At 40.9% G+C, this 21,855-nt stretch overlaps 1 protein-coding gene across 25 annotated transcripts in view; it reads right to left on the minus strand.

Moving 5' to 3' along the window:
• Nucleotides 1–21,855, minus strand: part of LOC140725642 (disks large homolog 1) — a 472,837-nt gene that overhangs the window by 74,086 nt on the left and 376,896 nt on the right. For all 25 annotated transcript variants that reach the window (XM_073041383.1, XM_073041368.1, XM_073041380.1 and 22 more), the window contains 2 exons: nt 10,179–10,335; nt 8,928–9,030 (listed from right to left, as the gene is read on the minus strand). In XM_073041383.1, the coding sequence (XP_072897484.1) occupies nt 8,928–9,030; nt 10,179–10,335 (260 nt within the window). The remainder of the gene's footprint in view (nt 1–8,927; nt 9,031–10,178; nt 10,336–21,855) is intronic.

Raw genomic sequence — 21,855 nt, forward strand, 5'->3', positions numbered from 1 at the left:
TCCACAACTCTAAGTGGCTAATGATACTTGATTGGCTCATAGCCGTAAATGAGGTAACATTTGGACCATTGAGAACAGATGGCTCAGAGTCGTTACTTTATCTTTTGTGAGAACAGACAGCTGCTTTAACCGCAGTGTAAACTTAAACGCTATTTCCAATTAAACAAAACCAATTTAACCAACTGTGCATGTTAATATTTATTTCCCCGGTATATTCTGTATCAGGGTCACAGCAACATGCTGGGAAAAGCTTTATTTCAATTCCTTAATATTCCTCACAGCAATGCAGCTGAGCTGAAGATAATGTGATATTAACGTTTTCTCTTGAGGAAAGTTCATCAGCTTTGTTTCAAATGATTTACAAAACCATTGGTATGAAGCCTCAATGAGAATGAGACACAAGATCATGAAGTATACCTTCAGATTTCTACTAGCTGGAAGACATAAAAGATGGAAAGATTTTTTAGTTCAAGTCCCTAACCTCCCATACTGCAGATAAATTTGACTTTAGGTAATCTTCCTACAAAATTTTCAGAACTTTTAGCCACCCGTCTGTAAAATCTTTAGGGAGCTCTACTGCATACATCTCTACTCCCAAAAGGTGAAGACACTTCTCCAATCATTGTACAGCTCATACCTCTGCATTTCAAAGATGAATTATTTATGATCTCAGCAGCTCAGATTCATCAAGTAGATCTTTACGATACCATTATAATCTTCAAGCACATTATTAAAATGTAGTATAAATCAGTGAATACACTGCTCATTCTCTTCATCAGTCTCACCATTGACACAGAAGTTGAACTTTTATTACTCAAGGTCCTGAGGCACAGTTTAACTCAAGGCGTTGAGAAAGGTAACACAGCAAAGTGACAGATCCTTCACTGCATACAGCACATCTATATGGAGTTTACAAGTTAAAACTCAAGGAAGAACGTTGCCTCACAGAATAGAAGGAAAAAGGTGGACATATTGGCTCTGGTGCTCAAGCACTCTGGCATGACATGTCTTCAATGGGGCATGGAAGAAAAAAAGAAACAAACAGAAAAGTACACAAGTTACAAACTGTTGGCAGTTGTTAGGTATTAGATTATGACCAAAGGAAAATGGCTGGAGCTGTTTGGCACGTTAGTAAAAAGGTGCTTATTGATGTTTGAAAAATCAAACTTGCAAAAATAGTGAAAAGAAAACTGCTAATATTTATAGAAAGATATCTACCAAAAAAAACACAATAGCTATATACTTGCTGTTGTTAACTCCTGGCAACCCCATCTCTCTGCCCTACTGAGAGTGAAGAGCTCCCATTCTTTAGGCACTAGGACATACCATCTTTAATTACCAACAATGTTAACTTAAACTAGAAATGAATTAGAACATGATGCACCCCACAATGTAGTTACAATTATATTACAAAATACAGAAGGATCTATATTAAATATAGTATACACACAATGTATGCACATTTACATATCCCTTTTATTAAAGAAATTGAAAAGTCCACTGTGTGTGGTGGGAAAGGCACTGGAAAGCCAGCCCGAGCACATCAGCTCATTTAGAACCAACTATGGGAATATACCGAGGAAGACATGGAAGTGCGTACACGCACTGCAACAACAGCAGAATGACAAGCGTACATTTGTGTGTATGTGAGGAGTACAATTACCAAGTGCTCTCCGTCACACTACCACCCTCCTCCCTTGCAGTGACGATGCCTGGTCGCCGAGATAGGCAGTCTGCAGTTTTGGCGGACTGAATTCTGGTCAGCTCTGATCCTGAGGAAATGCTTTACGACCTTTGTCAACCCTGGTCCTGCTGGAACAGCTGTGGAAAATCAGCAAACACCCTCCGAGCACCATCGAGGTGGGAGAGGTTAACTTTCCCAGGCCCCTTACAAGTCATCCTCAATGAGTATTTCAACTGTACAGATATCAGGACAGCCAGCACGTTTCTCATGGTGCCATTGCTGACATAGCTTTCTAGGCCCTTTGGTTCCTCCCTCACACAAACTAGCATCCAAGTCCGGCAGAGACTATAACCCAGCCAGTGCTTTGGTTTTAACATGAGTCATGCCAAAATATCAAACAGCACCATTTACACCTGGATTAAACCAGGGATGTGACTGGCGATTTCCCTTCCTCAGTAACTCATGGGACATAGACAAATCTCTCCCCAGAATCATGACAACTGGTAGTTTCTCCAGCAATCCCACTTGTTCAATCCCACTTGCCAGTGGCTCAGACTTCCAGTCACCACGGACACATTGGACAGATGTTCAGTGACAGGAGTCAACACCAAAGGCAGGGGCAAGATTTTTCTAAATAAATGACAGTGAGCTACCAGAATCTAAAGAGCTTTACCAGGCTTTCCATTTTCTTTGACTATTATAAACATCGGCTCTTTCTCCTCACATTCTGCTTGGTTTCCATGACCATATTCACAATCATCACAGTCATTTTCTTCATTGTCACATTCTCTTTCTCTCGGTATACAGACAGACAGACATACTTTATTGATCCCGAGGGAAATTCAGTTTCGTTACAGCTGCACCAACCAAGAATAGTGAAGAAATATAGCAATATAAAACAATAAATAATTAAATAATAAGTTAATCATGCCAAGTGGAAATAAGTCCAGGACCAGCCAATTGGCTCAGGGTGTCTGACACTCCTAGGGAGGAGTTGTTAAGTTTGATGGCCACAGGCAGGAATGACTTCCTATGACGCTCAGTGTTACATCTCGGTGGAATGAGTCTCTGGCTGAATGTACTCCTGTGCCTAACCAGTACATTATGGAGTGGATGGGAGTCATTGTCCAAAATGGCATGCAACTTGGACAGTATCCTCTTTTCAGACACCACCGTCCACCGTCAGAGTCCAGTTCCACCCCCACAACATCACCGGCCTTACGAATGAATTTGTTGATTCTGTTGGTGTCTGCTACCCTCAGCCTGCTGCCCCAGCACACAACAGCAAACATGATAGCACTGGCCACCACAGCCTCGTAGAACATGCTCAGCATCGTCCGGCAGATGTTAAAGGACCTCAGTCTCCTCAGGAAATAGAGACGGCTCTGACCCTTCTTGTAGACAGCCTCAGTGTTCTTTGACCAGTCCGGTTTATTGTCCATTTGTATCCCCAGATATTTGTAATCCTCCACCATGTCCACACTGACCCCTTGGCACATACCTGCCGGCAACGGTAGCAAGTAAAAGTCTTAGAAGAAACCATCAAAGGGTCTTTGCCCTCTTTTCTCCTACTTCCTGATTCCACAGAGTCCCTTGGAGGATTTGAGTATCTGTTTCTTCAGAATGATGGTGCCCCCCTGTGGGCATTAAGGTACTGCAGTGCAAGTTGGGCCACAGAGAGTCCATCCACTGACCCATGCTCTCAGACCCATGTTCTGGTGTCAGGAGGAAGAACCTGCAGCAGCTGCTCCAGAACAATAGCCTCACCAATCTCTTCCTTGGATTTCTGCTATGGTCAAATCCATTGGTGGTAAAGAGCCCTCAAATGATGATACATCTCACTGGGTGATTCTCCTGGTGGTAAAGTATTGGCGATATTTCTGCCAAGATATCAGATTTAGCCAGCAGTGCTTCCTTCGGCTCCGGAAAGTTGTTGGACTGCTCTTCATCCAATGCCGTGTAGGCTTTGAGAGCTTCACCTGTCGGTAGTGGCACGAGCTGGAAGGCTCATTCCACCTCTGGCCTTTGCCATATCTGGGCCATCCTGTCGAACCTGAGGAGATGGTTTCCCATATTGCCACCTTGTTAGTAAGGCGGCGTTTTGGGACCCTTCCACAGGCTTTGGAGTTCCTTCCTAAAAGCATCCTCTCCCCTCTGCTGGGCAAAGAAACAAGTCTGGGCACAGACCTTCCAGGGAGGATTCGGAGGTGGTGCCACTTGAAGCCCCTTCTTCTTCTGGCCTGAGTTGAAGTTTTCTCTCCTCTGAGGTCTCCATTGCTTCCCAGGCAAATACTGCACTTTTAGCCTCAATTCCACACTTCCCAAAATTAAACTCCTATTTGACTGGAGTCACTTAGCACTTTAGTGCATGAGTGTTCAATTTGCCACGTCGAAAATCAAACTTGCAAAAATAGCTAGTATTTACAAAAAGGTATATTTCAGAAAACACAATCGTAACTCTGTACTTATAGTTGTCCAGTGTGAAGCTCTGGCAGCCCCTGCCTCTCCCACCTACTGAGGGTGAAGAGCTCCCTTTTTATGGCACAGTTCAACTACCAACAAAGTTAACTTAAAACTGCACATGGTTTAGAATATGATGCACGCCACAATGTAGTTAAAATTATATTACAAAATAAATAGAAGTATCCACATTAAATACTGTATACAAACACATCCTCATTACTAAAGAAATGGAATATTCTGCCGTGTACGGTGGGAAATGCGCTGTAAAGACAACCTGAGCTCATCTGCTCAGTTTAGGATCCATTCTGAGAACATACCAGGGAAGATACTGAATTCGTACACTCAGCTCAATGACAGCAGAATGACAAGGCAATGTTTGTGTGTGTGTGAATGCGTGTGTGTAAGGAGTGCTTTTACTGAGCACTGTCACAGCAGTAATTTGTAAAGATAATTACTAGGCTAATCTGTGTAATGTAAATATCCAGAGCAGCTGCCATTTGATTTAATCATTAATCACAAGTACAGCTGCGACTGCTAAAGATAGACTTCAACTAAACCTTTGCAAACATAAAAAAATAAACCTTCATATAATTAGGGGAGGTAAGGTATTTTTAAATCATCAATCTGATGGTGTCTTTGCCTCGGTCCATTGAGCTCACTGGATCAGATGGAATGTTTAAAAAGCAATGACTCACGGGCTTATTCTTGGCTCAAATACAAGCACATTTTAACTTCTCATTGGGAATATGACATAGATATTAATGTGATTCCTGCAGGTTTTGCAACTGAATTATGTGAAAACAGAGGGGGAGGTAGCCTTTTAAAATAGAAAAAAAAGGATGAAGTGATTTCTCAAGTTATTTGTATCATCTGTTGAGTAACAGCAAGTGTGCATCACTGCAGGAGTTAACACAGATTACCTATTCATTAAACTGGCACGATACCAAGAATTACCCGGCAGTGACACATTAGAATATGATGGACATCAATATGATTTATAAATATTTGCACTTTGTTTTAATGTTAGAAGCATCATGTTTCATTTACCATTTCCCTTAAATCTGCCATCTCAAGTGTAAACAGATTTAAAATAAATCACAACAGTTTAAAAAGCAGAGTTTGCGATTATACACTTAATCTGATTATGTGATGTTCAGCCATTACAAGAGCAGCATTAATGTAACAATGAAACTTAAGGGAAGGGCAGCTACGATACAGCTCAACTTCATGACGGTTGCTTTCCTTCTGCGATGATAGTTTTACAGTACTTGCACCTGTACTTTAATCAGTAAAGAACAAACGATAATTATACACAAGGTCCCCACTATACAGTTCAGAATTACTGATATTCCACCCCAAACCATCGGCACCAGATTCCTTTCTTGTCAATTCAGGAAGATCTCTAGGTTGCTTATGTGAAGCTTAAATGCAGAAACACACAAACCCACAATCCATTCATTTACTGTGTACAAATATAGGCCAATTAAAGATTAATATATGAACATTTAATAATAAATGGTATTTGTTGTGGAATGTTCAATAAAGAGCAAGATACTTTATTGATTCCAAAGGAACTTACAGTGTCACGGTAACATTACAAGTGCACAGATACACAAATATTAGAAAATAATTAGAAAATTAATTTAAAAATAATTAATTAAAATAATTTAAAAATTAGAAAATATTAGAAAATAAAAAATAAGTTACCTCAAACAGTCTCACTGGAGGGGGCATCACATCCCCAGCTATAGGTTGACTCAGTATAGAGCCTTAAGGCCCAGGGGAAGAATGGCCTCATATAGCACTCTTTGGAGCAATACAGTTGTCTAAGTCTATAACTAAAAGTGCTCCTCTGTTCAGCCAAGGTCACATGCAGAGGGTGAGAAACATTGTCCAGAATTGCCAGGGTTTTCCGTAGGGTCCTTTGTTCTACCACAGCCTCCAGTGTGACTCCTGTACCACAGCAGCCTTTCTAATCACTTTATTGAGCCTGTTGGCATCACCCGTTTTGATGCCATTGCCCCAGCACACTACCACACAAAAGACTGTACTGGCCACAACAGACTGGTAGAACATGTGAAGGCGAGGCCTGCATGGACCTCGGTCTCCTCAGGAAGTAGAGGTGACGCTGGCCCTTCTAGTACACAGCCTCTGTGTTGGTGTCAAGTCTGTCATCCAGGTGCACCCCCAGGTACTTGTAGGTCCTCACCACATCCCCATCCTCACCATCAATAGTAACAGGGAGCAGTGCAGGCTTCGTCTTCCTAAAGTTCATCGCCATCTCCTTTGTCTTACTGACGTTGAGCTGCAGATGATTCAGCTTGCACCATTTGACAAAGTCCTCCACCAAGGCCCTGTACTCATTTTCCCTTTATACACCCAACTATTGCTGAGTCATCCGAGAATTTCTGCAGATGACATGACTCAGTTTTGTATCTGAAGTCTGAGGTACACAGGGTAAACAGGAAGGGAGCCAATACAATCCTCTGAGGCCCCAGTGCTCCTTATAGCCATGTCTGACATACAGATCTGAAGCCACACAAACTGTGGCCTGCCAGTCAGGTAGTCCATTATCCAGGATAGAATGATCTATTGGGTTGGAACGAATACTCAGGAAGGAGCATTGCCAGAGACAGACAAACACCAACCATGTCTGTCAGCAACTAATAGAAAACAATATTACCCTAATGATCCAAACAGTTGAGTAATGATTGTCAATGACTCAACAGGGGCGGGGTTCGTCACCAACAATGATGAGATGGCCTACAGACATAGGTAGAAGGGCTTGAGGCCTGGTGTCAGGCAAATAAACCCTTCCTCAATGTTAACAAGACAAAGGAGACAGTTATCGACTGCAGGAGAATTTGCAACGCTCATGCCCTTTTATACATCGGCAGCACAGCAGCAGAAACTGCGAGCACGTCTTGCACAACCTCTCATGATTCTACACTATCAGGAAAGCTCCCCAATACTTCTACTTTCTGAGGAGGCTGAAGAGAGCTGGTTTTTGCACGTTTACAGTACACTCATATCTCTATAGATGCACAGTAGAGAACATTCTAACAGGCTTAATCACTGTTTGGTACAGAAACTGCACTGTGGTGGACAGCAAAGCTCGACAACGGGTAGTCAAAACTGCATAACGCGTCACCAGCGCCAACCTACCCACCACCAAGGACAGACAGTGCTTATAAAAGGTATTCACCAACCCCCGGAAGTTTTCATGTGTTATCGTTTTATAACATTGAATCATTTGGCTTTTTTTGACACTGATAACAGAAAAAGACTCCTTCGTGTCAAAGTGAAAACAGATCTCTACAAAGGATCTAAATTAATTACAAATATAAAACACAACATAACTGAGCTTTTTGGCCATCAGACTAAATGCTATGTTTGGCATTAAGCCAAACACTGCACATCATCATAAACACACCATCCCTACTGTGAAGTATGGTGGAGCCTGCATCATGCTGTGGGGATACTTCACTGCAGCAGGCCCTGGAAGGCTTGTGAAGGTAGAGGGAAAAATGAATGCAGCAAAATACAGGGAAATCCTGGAGGAAAACCTGATGCAATCTGCAAAAGAACTGCAACTTGGGTGATGTTTTCCAGCAAGACAATGACCCCAAGCATGAAGCCAAAACTACACAGGAATGGCTTAAAAACAACAAAGCTAATGTCCTGGAGTGGCCAAATCAGAGCCTGGACCTCAATCCAATTGAGAATTTGTGGCTGGACTTGAAAAAGGCTGTTCACTCAACAATCCCCATGCAATCAGACAGAACTTGAGCAGTTTTGTAACGACAAATGGGGAAAAATTGCAGTGACCAGATGTGCAAAGCTGATGGAGACCTGTCCACACTGGCTCCAGGCTGTAATTGCTGCCAAAGGCACAACTACTAAATACTGACTTGAAGGGGGTGAGTAATCATCGAATCAATTATTTTGTGTTTTATATATGTGATTGATTTAGATCACTTTGAAGAGATCCATTTTCACTGACATGAAGCAGTCCTTTTCTGTTGATCAGTGTCAAAAAAGTCAAATTAAATCCACCATTGTTGATCAGTGTCAAAAAAGCCAAATTAAATCCACTGTGGTTCAGTGTTGTAAAACAATAAAACATGAACATTTCCAAGGGGGGGGGGGGGGGTCAGGGTGAATACTTTTTACAGGCACTGTATATAGAGAAAGATGCTGGGAAAGAGCCAGTAACATCATGAAACATCTCCACCCAACCCTGCACATGGACAGTTTGTCCCACTCCCTTCACAGAGGAGACTGCCTAACAACAACTCCAGGAACACCAGATTCAAAGATGGCTTATTTCCTGAAGCAGTAAGGTTGATCAACACCTCCAACCACTCCACAACCCCAACCACCAGTACTTCACCATTTCCTGTCATTCACTTTATGTACAAACACTGCTGTACCTAGTATCACTTTATGGACATACAATCAATCTATGCATATAAGCCATCTTATTTATTTATATTTATTTATTGTGTGTTTTTTATTGTGTTCTTTATCTTATTGTGCTTTATTTACACTGCATCAGATCCAGAGTAACAATTTTTCATTCCCCTCTACACTTGTGTACTACAAATGAAATGAAACATTCTTGAATTAGATATGAAATGGGAGACAGCCAAATATTTAATAAAATAAGCTTATTCAAAATTCATGTATTTTAATAACCTTGTGATTAACTGTAGGATACCAGCATCTACAGAAATAGAAGTGAGAAACAGGAGATTTGTTTCTGATTCAGCCTACTCACCTTCTGGCCTATATTGTGCTACAATAGTGACCGCTTGGCCAGCAGTTTTCAGTGCTGCTGCTGCCTGCTCATGGGTGGCGCTCCGCAGGTCAATACTATTCACCTATATCAAATACCAAAGGCAGTCCATAGTTAGAAGTGAACACTCAGAAGTTTCTCTACATTCCTTAAATTCTTTCAAGTTTCAAGAAGCATCTTGCTTTTATAGAAATATTGTAATTATAAAATTCCACTGTTGAGATGACAAAAAAAAATCTTTTACACATGACTGAAAAAGCTTTAAATCCTAAATTTACTTGAGTTCACACTGGTCTAGGAGTTGAGAGCAAAGGGGAAGAAAAATATGTTGGATGGGAAAAAAATAGTAGAATAAGAATATTTTAGTGACTATTTGCAAATTTCTGAAAGGTCACTTGACACTGAAAGTGTACAGTAGTGTTCTATCGTTTGAAAACATAGACTTCAACAAATGACCCTAAATATCTGAGCTCCGTAAAGATTGAAATCATAAATATTATGTTCAGGATCATCAAGTTGGTTGAAAAAAGTAGAAAAGGAGAAGGCGTGTGAACAAGATTGAAAATACACTGTTCCCTTTGTACTTTTGATATTTTATTATTTATTCATTGAAAATCAACAAACATTTTCTAATCCTAATGTTATCCTAAAACAGAAGAATTATTAAGTGTATGGTGTTTATTCAATTTTATTTGATTCATACAGGTGCTAAGTCCTGTAATAACCAAGCAGCACTTACTGTGCATGGCAATTTTATTTTTTGTTAAGTTGGCATATGTCTTATTTCTTGACACTCTATTTACTGCCAATCAATTAAATTAACATTATTCCTAATGGGGACCACTTCATTGCATCAACATTGCATTCCTTTGCGAAGTTTAAGGTTAAAAAGAGATTGAAGGCAGCTACTTAATGTCAAATATTTTTATGAATGTTTCAGATCCCTGGATACATCCCATTGCACAATGCTTGTTCAGAATAATTGCTTAATAGTTCTAATATAGTTTTCTACACAAGTCAAACCAAATTCTCTATAAAAGTTATAATTAATTGAATTCTAATAAACGTGTGAATGAGAATGCAATATGTTGATTGATTTGAGAAAGATAATAAATCTAGAAAGATTATACACGGGAGCTTGTGGAAAGTGGTACTTCCAAGAGAAACTCTAATTAAATTCAAAATTAAAAAGGCAATTTACAGAAAGATAAATCAAAATACATGGCACTGTACCGAAATGATCCTGTCGCCTTTTCTTAGTTCACCACTCAGGTCAGCTGGGCCTCCTGCTAATATGAAGGAAATAAAAATTCCTTCTCCATCTTCACCGCCAACAATGTTAAAGCCTAGTCCTGTGGATCCTCGATGCAAAACCACTTTTCTGGGCTCCCTACAATGACAAAAGACAACCGGAGTTTCCAAACATCATTCTAATTAATACACCAGACAAGATTCACACTCCAGCAAAGGAAAATCTGTCAGCAGAAGTCTGCAGGAGAAAGATGAACATATGATTAATGACTACAGTGATTTCTCCACACAGACAACATTACAAAGTGACAAAAAAATTAATTCAGTAGGCTACTTTCCATCTATACTTGGGAGTTTTTGATCCTGAATGAAGTGAGAACAGAAGGAAGTTGGGATAATTAAAAAAGCTTGATGTGATTTACTCTTCAAAATATTTTAAAGTCAATTTGATAAAGTATCTGTGGAAAGGCTTTTGGAGTTTTGCAAATAGCAGGTTGGGATCCTCCGGCTTTTGTCTATCTAAATCACATTCAATCATGAAAATAAAGAAAAAAATGCCAATGTGAAAAGCTGAAACAAACACAGAAATAATAATTATTTCTTTTTCCACAGATGGTGATTGACTTGCTGAGTTTCCAGCCTTTTTGGTTTTATTTCACATTCAGCAAATAGAAAAGAGAAATATACCGACAAAATTAAAGTAAAAAGCTTGCTGGACAATGACGTATTTTGAATTTATGATTCATTGTTGACCATTTTGGGAACAAAATACCAGAAGCACATCCACTTCTGTGTTGATCCATCTGTAAAGGTGGCGCCATAAGTGGCTGCTGTCAAATGGGTGCAATGATCGACAATGGCTACTGGGAAAGGCAAAGACTGCTCTAGGTACATGTTATTAGATAGAGCATCAAAATCACTGGGGGTTTTCAAACACTCTGAAGGACTCAGAGGAAACACAAACCAGTGAATCATTCTTACCATGACTGTACATTGGTTCAGGATATTAATAGTGCCATGATATTACAGTACAGAAACAGGCCCTTCTGCCCATCACGTCCACACTGACCTTTTTGGTTATCCAACACCAGTCCTATTTGCTCACATCAGCTTTGCACCCTTCAATGCCTGGCCTGTTCAAGTGCCCTTCTAAATATATGCTTAGATGTATTGACTGTATCTGATTTTGCCACCCCCTCTGCCAACAAGTTCCGGACATCAAGTAATTGCTGTGTGGATCTACTCTTCTCAGGGTAACTGGCCCTTGTAGCTGCACAACACTGCAGGACATCACATTTGGATGGAATGTCCGATGCAGCACGTTTTTGCCACATTGACAAAGGGAAAGAGAAAGACTCAAAGAATATTTCCTAGCAAATTCTATATTAAGTATTTGTCCCTGAGATTTGTCCTGCCACAGGCATTCAAAGTAAAGTATAAGCCAATTCAGTTCATAAAGTCAAATAAGGGAAGGGGAAGTCAGGAGAACACACAACAGTCCTCATTGAGTGGTCAGTGGTGGAATGAGTGGGCAGCTTCAAGTTCCTGGGTGCCAACATCTTGGAAAAATCTATCCTGAACTCAACACATTGGTGCAATCATGAAGAAAGCATAGCAGAGGCTGTATTCATTCAGATTTCAAGCAGGCTCCAAAGGCTGTGACAAATGTTTGTAGCTGTACAGTGAGAGCATTCTGACTAGCGGTGTCACAGCCAGGTATGGAGCCTCCAGTGCACAGGATCACAAGAGGCTGCAGAAGCTCCAACATGGGCACAATCCTGTCCACCAATGAGGACATCTTCAAAAGGTGGTACCTCGAGAAGGAGCCTCATGATCTGGGACATGCCCTCTTTTCATTACTACCAACAGGGAGTTGGTATCGGAATCTGAAGACCTGTATTCAGAAACAGCTTCTTCCCGTCTACCATCAGATCTCTGAATTAATATTTGTGTAATTTGTAGGAAATTTATGTCTACGCACTGCACTGGTACCACAAAGCATCAAACTTCAAGTCATCTAAGCCAGTGATAATAAATCTGATTCCTACTTTAAGTATTACTTCTTTAACCATCACCCTCACCACCCAGGACATGCCCACTTCTCATCAGGGAGGAGGCACAGGAGCCTGAAGATGAGCAGTCAATATTTTAGGAACAGCTTCTTCCTCTCTGCCATCACATTTCTGAATAGTCCATGAACAGTACCTCACTACTTTGCTGTTTTTGCATTATTTACTTATTTTTAATACTTCTTATTGTAAGTTACATTTTAAAAAATCTATTGCTCTGTACTGCTGCCACAAAAGAACAAACTTCCCGAGATGTCAGTGTTAAGAACTACGATAAAGTTCTCACATGCCTTTCTATTCTACCTCAAAAGCTTGAAAACCACTGCCTTTTTTTAAAAAAAACATTGATTATTTGTTTTAGACAAAAAAAATGCATTTACTTTAACTGGATTTGTTCATTAGCTTTTCTTGGGCATAAAAATGAATCCACAAATCTAATTGATTACTCAGAAGGATGAGATAATAAGGCTGAGATGAAATTAAGTGTAGCAAAATTTATGCTCTCAATTAAAATATCAATTCTATTTACATGCATTAAAAAGAAGGGGAATGGTATCACCAATTTCTGAATCAAAAAGGAAGTAGACAGAAATGCTGGCCATTTCTGCAACAGCTATCATCTGCCCATATAATTTCAACAGGGGAGCTCAGATCGAGTGGCTGACTCAAAACAGGGATAGGCATTATCGGGAAACAACTGTTTTTTTTTATTAGGAACACTCATGTTTTCCAAAGAGGCAACAATTATTGTTGCACAGAACCGTTTCTCATCTTTCTGGTCAAGGTTGTTGTTAGGGCTAATCAACATCAGAGGGCAGCAAATCTCTGCCCATATTCATCAAAAGCAACTTTAGAAAATTTAACAACAGTCTAACCAGCTCTACAGAAACAGCTGAAATGTGGGATTTCTACTGCACCTTTCAAACAGGACAACTTTAAAAATTTCTCCCCTAAATTGTCTACCTCTACCAATCTGCTTCCTTACCTCTTTCCTCCTTTAAAACATTCTTAGAATCTAATTTTCCAATCAAGCATTAAGTCTGTAGACTCTTTGTTCTGAATGCTATTTGCTTACTCTTATTGTTTGTGCAATTGTTTATTTTCCTCTCTTGGCAAATTGGTCTTTTTTATGGATTCTCTTTTGAGTTTCTTTGCTTAGTGGCTGCCTGTAAGGAGACAAATCTCAAGGTTGTATAACATTAAGATACTTTGAAAATAAATGTACTTTGAACTTTGACAAAGTCAACCCCTCCTATTTTCCCTACATCTGTAGCTTAGTATTTCTTTATAAACACAAGAGATTCTGCAGATGCTGGAAACCGGGAGTAACGCACACAAAATGCTGGAGGAACTCAGCTGGTCAAGCAACATCAATGGAGAGGAGTAAACAGTCAACGTTTCAGGCCGAGACACCCTGATGAAGGGACTCAACCTGAAACAGCGACTATTCCTTTCTATGGCTACTGCCTTACCTGCTGAGTTCCTCTGTCATCTTGTGTGCATTACTTAGTATTATTTTTATTTAATAATATGCTCAAAAGAACATTTATATGCTTTTACTACTTAATGGTGCTGCACAGTATAAATGGTAGTCAGTGGTTTAGAAATACAGCAGGTTCCGTAGGAAGTTGTGTAGGTCAGTGGTGTAAGAAATCGCAATCAATTGATTAGCAAGGTTCCTGAAACAGTAAGAATGATTGAAGAAATCTATTTTTAGAATGAAGGCTGAGGAATAATAATGGCCATGACAGCAGGAAAACCCATTTTTTCCTTCAAAAGAGCAACATCTTTTGTGTCCACCACAGAGGAAAGATACGTGTCTAGTTACTGACTTTCACTTAATGCTTCAGCAGAGTATAGCAGTGTTGTCAATGCAGCACTCCCTCGCTACTGCTCTTGGAACATCTGCCTAGAACATGCACCCAGGCCTCTGGAGGGGGTGTTGAATTATGTCCATTTCCAGTTAGATGCTGCCTCCAATGGCACAGTTGACATTAGAATTTTTAAAACCCCAACAGACAAAGGTGCCTTAAAATTCAATTGCCCTTTTCCAAAAAATGGAGTTGAAAATTCCAGTGCAAAAATATTGCATCCACTTCTGGATGTCTCAGTGCCAATCAGGAGATTCCTTTTCCATGTGATATCTTTCTTCCAGTGCAAAATTCCTCCAAAATGAGGTTAACAGTAGTGCAGAACACAAAATTTGTTACAACAGCAACTCACAGTGTACAGAGTATATTCTTACTGAATCAAAAGCAACAGGTTTCACTGGCATAAACACAAGAGATTCTGCAGATGCTGTAACACATACTAACTGCCGGAGGAGCTGGTCAGGAAGCATCTGTGGAAAATACAGTCAACTTTTTGGGCAAAGACCCTTCATCAGGACTGGAAAAGAAGAGGGAAGAAGCCAGAATAAAGAAGGTGGGGGGGATGAGAAGGAGCACAAGCTACAAGGTGATTGGTGAAGCTCAATGAGTGGGGGAGCGGGGATGAAGTGAGAAGCTGGACTGAGATAGGTGGAAAAGGTAAAGGCTGATGAAGGAGTCTGACAGGAGAGTAGAGTGGACCATGGGAGAAATGGAAGGAGAAGGGGCATCAGTGGAAGGTGATAGGCAGGTGAAGAGAAAAGAGGAAAACCGGAGTGGGACATGGAAGAAGCTGGGGGACAGAATTACTGGGTTAGAGAAATCAATGTTCATGTTATCAAGTTGGAGGTTTCAACCTGAAGCCATGCTACTTAAAGGGTGAAAATAGAACCACAGAACCATAGAACATTACAGCACAGTACAGGCCCTTCAGCCCTCCATGTTGTGCCGACCCATATAATACTTTAAAAAAAAGTACTAAACCCACACTACCCCATAACCCTCTATTTTTCTTTCATCTATGTGCCTATCCAAGAGGTTCTTAAATACCCCTAATGTTTTAGCCCCCACCACCATCCCTGTCAAGTCATTCCAGGCACTCACAACCCTCTGTGTAAAAAACACTTACCCCTGATGTCTTCCCTAAACTCTCCTCCCTTAATTTTGTATATTTGCCCTCTGGTGTTTGCTATTGGTGCCCTGGGAAACAGGTACTGACTATCCACTCTATCTATGCCTCTCATAATCTTGTAGACCTCTATCAAGTCCCCTCTCATTCTTATACGCTCCAAAGAGAAAAGTCCCAGCTCTGCTAATCTTGCTTCATGTGACTTGTTCTCCAAACCAGGCAACATCCTGGTAAATCTCCTCTGCACCCCCTCCATAGCTTTCACATCCTTCCTATAATGAGGTGACCAGAATTGAACACAATACTCTAAGTGCGGTCTCACCAGAGATTTGTAGAGTAGCAACATGACCTCTCTACTCTTGAACTCAGTCCCCTTGTTAATGAAGCCTAGCATCCCATAGGCCTTCTTAACTACCCTATCAACCTGCGCAGCGAACTTCAGGGATGTATGGATTTGAACCCCAAGGTCCCTTTGTTCATCCACACTCCTAAGTAACTGACCATTAATCCTGTACTCAGTCTTCTGGTTTGTCCTTCCAAAATTCATCACCTCACACTTGTCCGGATTGAACTCCATCTGCCATTTTTCTGCCCAACTCTGCAGCCTGTCTATATCCTCTTGTAACCTTCGACAACCTGCAGCTCCATCCACATCTCCTCCAATCTTCGGGTCATCCGCAAACTTACTCACCTATCCTTCTGCCTCTACCTCCAGGTCATTTATAAAAATCACAAATAGTAGGGGTCCCAGGACAGATCCCTGCGGCATTCCACTAGTCACCAACCTCCAGGCAGAATACTTTCCTTCCACAACTGCCCTCTGCTTTCTTCCTTTAAGCCAATTTTTTATCCAAACAGCCAAGGTTCCACTTATCCCATGCCTCGTGGCTTTCTGGATGAGTCTCTCGTGAGGGACCTTGTTCATTTTCTTCATTATTGCTTTCACTGTGATCTGTGAACCAAATGCCGCCATCGCACTTTGTCCGAGTTAGACAAGATCATATTCCTGATTCACTTATCTTCCTGGTTCTTTGCAACATTCCACAGGTTGCTGTTTACTGCTGCTTTAGGGAATTCACCTTAAGTCTATACTGAAACAGGGCAAAAAGCTTCATCTAGTTCATATTAAACTCATAGAAAAAGCATGGGCCATTATTCATGGACTGCATTCCATAATATTACTCCCTTACCTATCTGCCGAGCACCCTTCTACCAGGAGTACCCAGGACCCATACCTGATGAGTCATCAGGGTATTGTTCCTCAGCCACCCAATCTGACCCCTCTCATCCCAAGGAGCAAATCTTCTCTCCCCTTTCCTGTCACTGCAACATCCATTCAGCAGCAACGCTCTCTCATACCTGGAAGAGTGTTGCATGCATGGTACGTCAGTTTAATAGCTACCTGGAGACCCAGTACCTGCAAAGACAAGAGGCTGCAAGAATTTGCAGCAGATCAATGCCATGCTGAAAGTGACATAGCAATGTCACAATGTTTGATCCCCCATAAAGGGGCAGAAGATTTTTCTTGGCAAACGTTAGATCAATACAATTTAATTACAATTTATAAATTTTCGTCTGTTATTATGTTTGTTTCTGGAAGCCACAACTGAAATCCAATTCGACAAGGTGGAGCATGACATAACGGGCTTCCATTGAAGCACCATCTGAGTTACCACACTCATCAATTCTGGTGGGTGCTGCAATCATTTATAGCAATGTTAATGACCTAAACAAATTAAGTCCACTGGTTCTACGCATAACCAGCAATGCTTGTATAACCAAACAATGTACGCCATTTGGAATGATGAGAAACAAGTAACTGCAGATGCTGAAATCTACAACAGCAATGTGCTGGATCTGTGGGGGGTGGGGGGGGAGGGTTTTCAATGTTTTGGGTGGAAATACTACATCATGAATTGAAGGGTTTTAATCTGCAATGGAAATAATAACTTCCCTCCCCACGAATGCTGCTCAACCAGCTAAGTTCCTTCAGCAGATCATTTCTGACAATGATGAGTCACTTGCTGGTTGTAATAATGAGCTTGATAGTCTGCACTGACCTTTCGTACAAGAAATATTGGCTAATTAAGAAAAAACTGTTACTTTGACAAGTTGCATCAATCCTCCAAACTAAAATCAAATCTCCACCGCAATGTGTCACATCATCGTATTTCAAACCCCAGATGCCGTATTATACACATCCAGAGATGCAAAATAAGAGTTCTTAGTAACAGCTTGGTAAACATTTTTATACCCATTTCTCTTCCCTATCACTTTTCTTGGCATCTTTCTTTAATTACAGTGTCTTAAATTGTTACAACCCTCCAGATGATATCAAACTAGTCACTTCTGAAGTTGCTGTCTGATCTGTTTACATTTTTTATTTGTGAACTCAAAATAATTTTTAAACTTTTACCTGCCATTTTTAAGAACAAGCATGACACACCACTTACAATTCTCAAATTCATGCTATTTATAGCATTCCATCTTCCACAACATGAATCCTAAAATCAAAATCTCACATCTGTAGATGTGAACTTCCCACTATTCAGGACATTTACAGAGACAGGTGTGTAAAAAGGGCCCGAAGGATCATTGGGGACCCGAGTCACCCCAACCACAAACTTTTCCAGTTGCTACCATCCAGGAAACAGTACTGCAGCATAAAAGCCAGCACCAATAGGCTCCAGGACAGCTTCTTCCACCAGACCATCAGACTGCTTAATTCATGCTGATGCAACTGTATTTCTGTTATACTGACTATCCTGTTGTACATACTATTATAAATGACCATAAATTGCACATTGTACGTTTAGACAAAGATGTAAAGATTTTTACTCATGCATATGAAGGAAGGAAGTAATAAAGTCAATTCAATTCTGCACATTAAACTCCAGCTGCCATTTTTCTGCCCATTTCACCTTCTTCTGTGCTTTGTCCTGAAACAACCTTACCATTATACTATCTTGCAAAATTTGAATTAGAATTTTATAATATTATTCACAATATCCACGTCAAGGTCACATGATAATTGCACAGTTACAAGCATACCCAGAGGAAACACTGCAGCAAACTGCCATCCATCTGATAAAACATCCAACACCATGCACTTTGACAAAATTGTCAAAAAGTCAATTTTATATCTATACCACCAGTTTCTCTTAATACTTTTGACGCTCCATTCTCTCGGGGAGAATCCTGTGTGGTAATTGTTGAATGCCTTTCCAAAGTCAATTCACACATCTGTTATATCATACTGATCAATGTTGTGTGCTCCTCACAATTCAACAGCAAATTTGGACAAGTTACATACTATTTTTCAAATGTCACGAATATAAATTAGCAAAGAGTTAAGGACTCAGCTGATCTTGTGGCCATCCACTGGTAATGGTCTACTAATTGAAAACAACTTATTTATTTCAACGTTGTTGTTTTGCTGTCCTTCATCCAATGCTTTATCCATGTTCTACTGAGAGCAGCAAGCAATCACAAGAGCATCAGGTTGGTCCAGGGACTAACTTGGTCATGGAATCAGAATCAGAGTCAAGTTAACTACCAAAGGTTCATTTATTATCAAGGTATATTTCCATATATAGCTCTGAGATTTGTCTTCTCCAGACAGCCATAAAATAAAGAAAGTACATGAAAGTCGTTCAGAGAAACATCAAACACATCTCCCCACACAAAAAGGAATGGCATTGTGATCATAAACCCCCAAACTCCCCTTCCCCTGCACAAAATGGAGCAAGAACATCGACCCCAAACCCCCTCACTGACGTGTTGTGAAGTTTGTTGTTTTGTGGCAGAAGTACAAGGCAACACATTAAGAAATTATAAGTTACAACAAGAGACGTATGAAAAAATAAACAAGTAGTGCAAAACAAGAGCAAAAGTGAGGTAGTGCTCTTGAGTTTACATTTTGTTCAGAAACTCGATGGTGGGTGTGGAGGGAGAAGATATTTCTAAATCATTGAGTGAGTGTCTTCAGGCTCCTGTACCTCTCATCTCTGCAGAGGGAGGAGCATGTCCTGGATGGCGAGGGTCCTCAATGCTGGATGCTACTTTCTTGAGGCATCGCCTATTGAAGATGTCCTTGATGTTGGGGAGGCTAGTGCCCATGATGAAACTAGTTGAATTTACAACCCTCTGCAGCTTTTTCTGATCCTTTGCATTTGATGTCTTCATACCAGTCAGAATGATCTCCGTGGTACATGATCCTCTGCTCAAGGCCTAGTAACCACTCACAAACTGCTTTGCGTTGAAAGATGGTCACAGTAGCAAAGCTACTGACGGACTCTGGGCTACAGGAAGCGTGAAAGTGTCCCAGGTTGCATGGAGCAATAACAATCTGTTGAATCAGTTAACTCAACACTGAACGAGTAGGAACAAAACGTGCAAAAATTTCTGGACTTTTAAGTAGTGTGCAAACAAGTTTTCAAAACCCGAACAGAGGATGCAAAAGAATGAATTGCACTGATGTACCGGGTGGGATAACTGGTCATTGCAAATTATCCCGTGATTAGATTAGGGTTAATCAGGGGGTTGTAGGGTTGGTGGGCCTGTGTGGCTTTAAGGGCTGGAAGCACCCACAATGTTACGTTGCCAAATAAATAAACAAACAAACGCTGTCTTCGCCCTTTTTTATTCACTAACCCCACCATCCAAATTACTGACTGCTCTTTAACTGCGTGGATAAACAATTCCCTACTCCAGCCCTTTACCTCTTTCACCGATCAACTTCCCAGCTCTTTAATTCACCCCTTCTCCTCTCCTGGTTCACCTGCCACCCACCCTCTTCCTCCCCTCCCTCCACCTTCTTAGTCTGACTCCTTCCCCTTCCTTTCCAGACCTGATGAAGGGTTTTGGACTGTTTATTCATTTCCATAGATGCTGCCTGGTCTGCTGAGTTTCTCCCGCATTTTGTGTGTGTTGCTTTGCAATTTTCAGCATCTGCAAATTTTCTCATGTTTGTTATCTCCTAGATTCCAAAAATCAACCTCCCAGATTAATCTGACCTGTGAGGGTAATAAACTCTTCTCAAGCTTCCAACCGGTTCAGGTATCAATTATAACCAACATTTCAATGCCATCTTCATCAGGGATGATGCCTGACAACATCTAGTCTGGTGGTATTTGTACCCCTGTAGTCCGTCCCTCCTGATTTGTTAGTCCTCAACCAATCAGGTTTCCACTCTCTCACCTTGTTTATAATCGAATGCCTGATTGGATGAGGACTCACCGGTCAGGAGGGACGGACTACAGGGGAATAAATAGAACTGGATTAGACGTGCCCAGGCACCACCCGTGATGAAGATGGCATGTTTGTCATTGGAACATCGGTTATAATCGATACTTGTACCCAGGTGGAAGCCCAAGAAGAGATTATTGGTCATATATGATGGGAAAGCACTAGATCCTTTTTCACATAGGTAATATTTGTTTTATTTGAATGGGGCATAAAGATTGATGATATGATGAAACAATAAACATCCTGTAACTGGTTTGTGTTTTGAAACACAAACACTTACTTCACATTCATCAGCAGCTTCCCAAGCACTTTGCCTGAAGTTGCTGCAGAGCTAAATGATCAATCATGATATTTTTGAACGATAGAGCAGGCTTGAGGGGACAATTTGTCTATTATTATTTTTCATATTCCTTCTCCCAGTACTGCTAGGTCAGTATGAGACATGAGGTGGTTTGAAGATTAGGAGGCAGCATTAAACTTATTCCTCAACACACATTACATAAACACATGCCAATAACTGGGAAAAATGTTAAGCCTTTTAAGGACTCTAAAAACAACTGATGTACAACAAGATGTGGTTAAATTATTAAATGAGTACTTTGCATCTCTTTACAAAGGAAGGAGTGATTTTTTAAGGCATTTGAACCACAAGGAAAGTTACATACAGAGCATACCCTACTTAATCATGGTGTTTCCACAGGATCTAGTTTTGGTTGCTATAATCGGGGGTGGTAATGGGGACAAGCTCTCACTCCATATTAAATGCTCCCAATGGTGTACGGCTCAAATAGCCTCTGACAACCAAGTACAGCTCTGGGCCTTCACATGTGACTTTGCTACTAAGCCTAGCGGAACCATTTCTATTGAAGGGGCAAAGGCAGGTTATTGATGCCTTAAAACCAGTCGCTTCGGGCAAATGAGGTTTGTCATCTGTGGACAGCAGCTCATCTAGGAGAAGGAAAACTCTGATCTCAAACCTCTGCTGCTTTGCAGATATACCCACTCATGGGGAGGGCTTTTGGGAGTGAACCCTGAGGGAAAAATCCAGAGCTGAAATCCTAAGGCAGTCCTACATTGAGTTCAACACAGACTGGCACCTCTTGCGAGGCTGCTGGTGCCAAGCTACGAGGGGTGATTGATAAGTTCGTGGCCTAAAGTAGGAGTCAATTTTAGAAAACCTAGCACATTTATTATTCAACATAGTCCCCTCTTACATTTACACACTTAGTCCAGCAGTTGTGGAGCATACGGATCTTGGACCTCCAGAAAGTGTCCACAGATGGGTGATCGATAATTTTGTGGCTTAAGCTGGAAGGAGATGAGTTATACAGCTCTCGTTACATGCG

This window comes from Hemitrygon akajei, chromosome 3 (genome assembly GCF_048418815.1).
Source record: "Hemitrygon akajei chromosome 3, sHemAka1.3, whole genome shotgun sequence".
Classification (NCBI taxonomy): Eukaryota; Metazoa; Chordata; class Chondrichthyes; order Myliobatiformes; family Dasyatidae; genus Hemitrygon; species Hemitrygon akajei.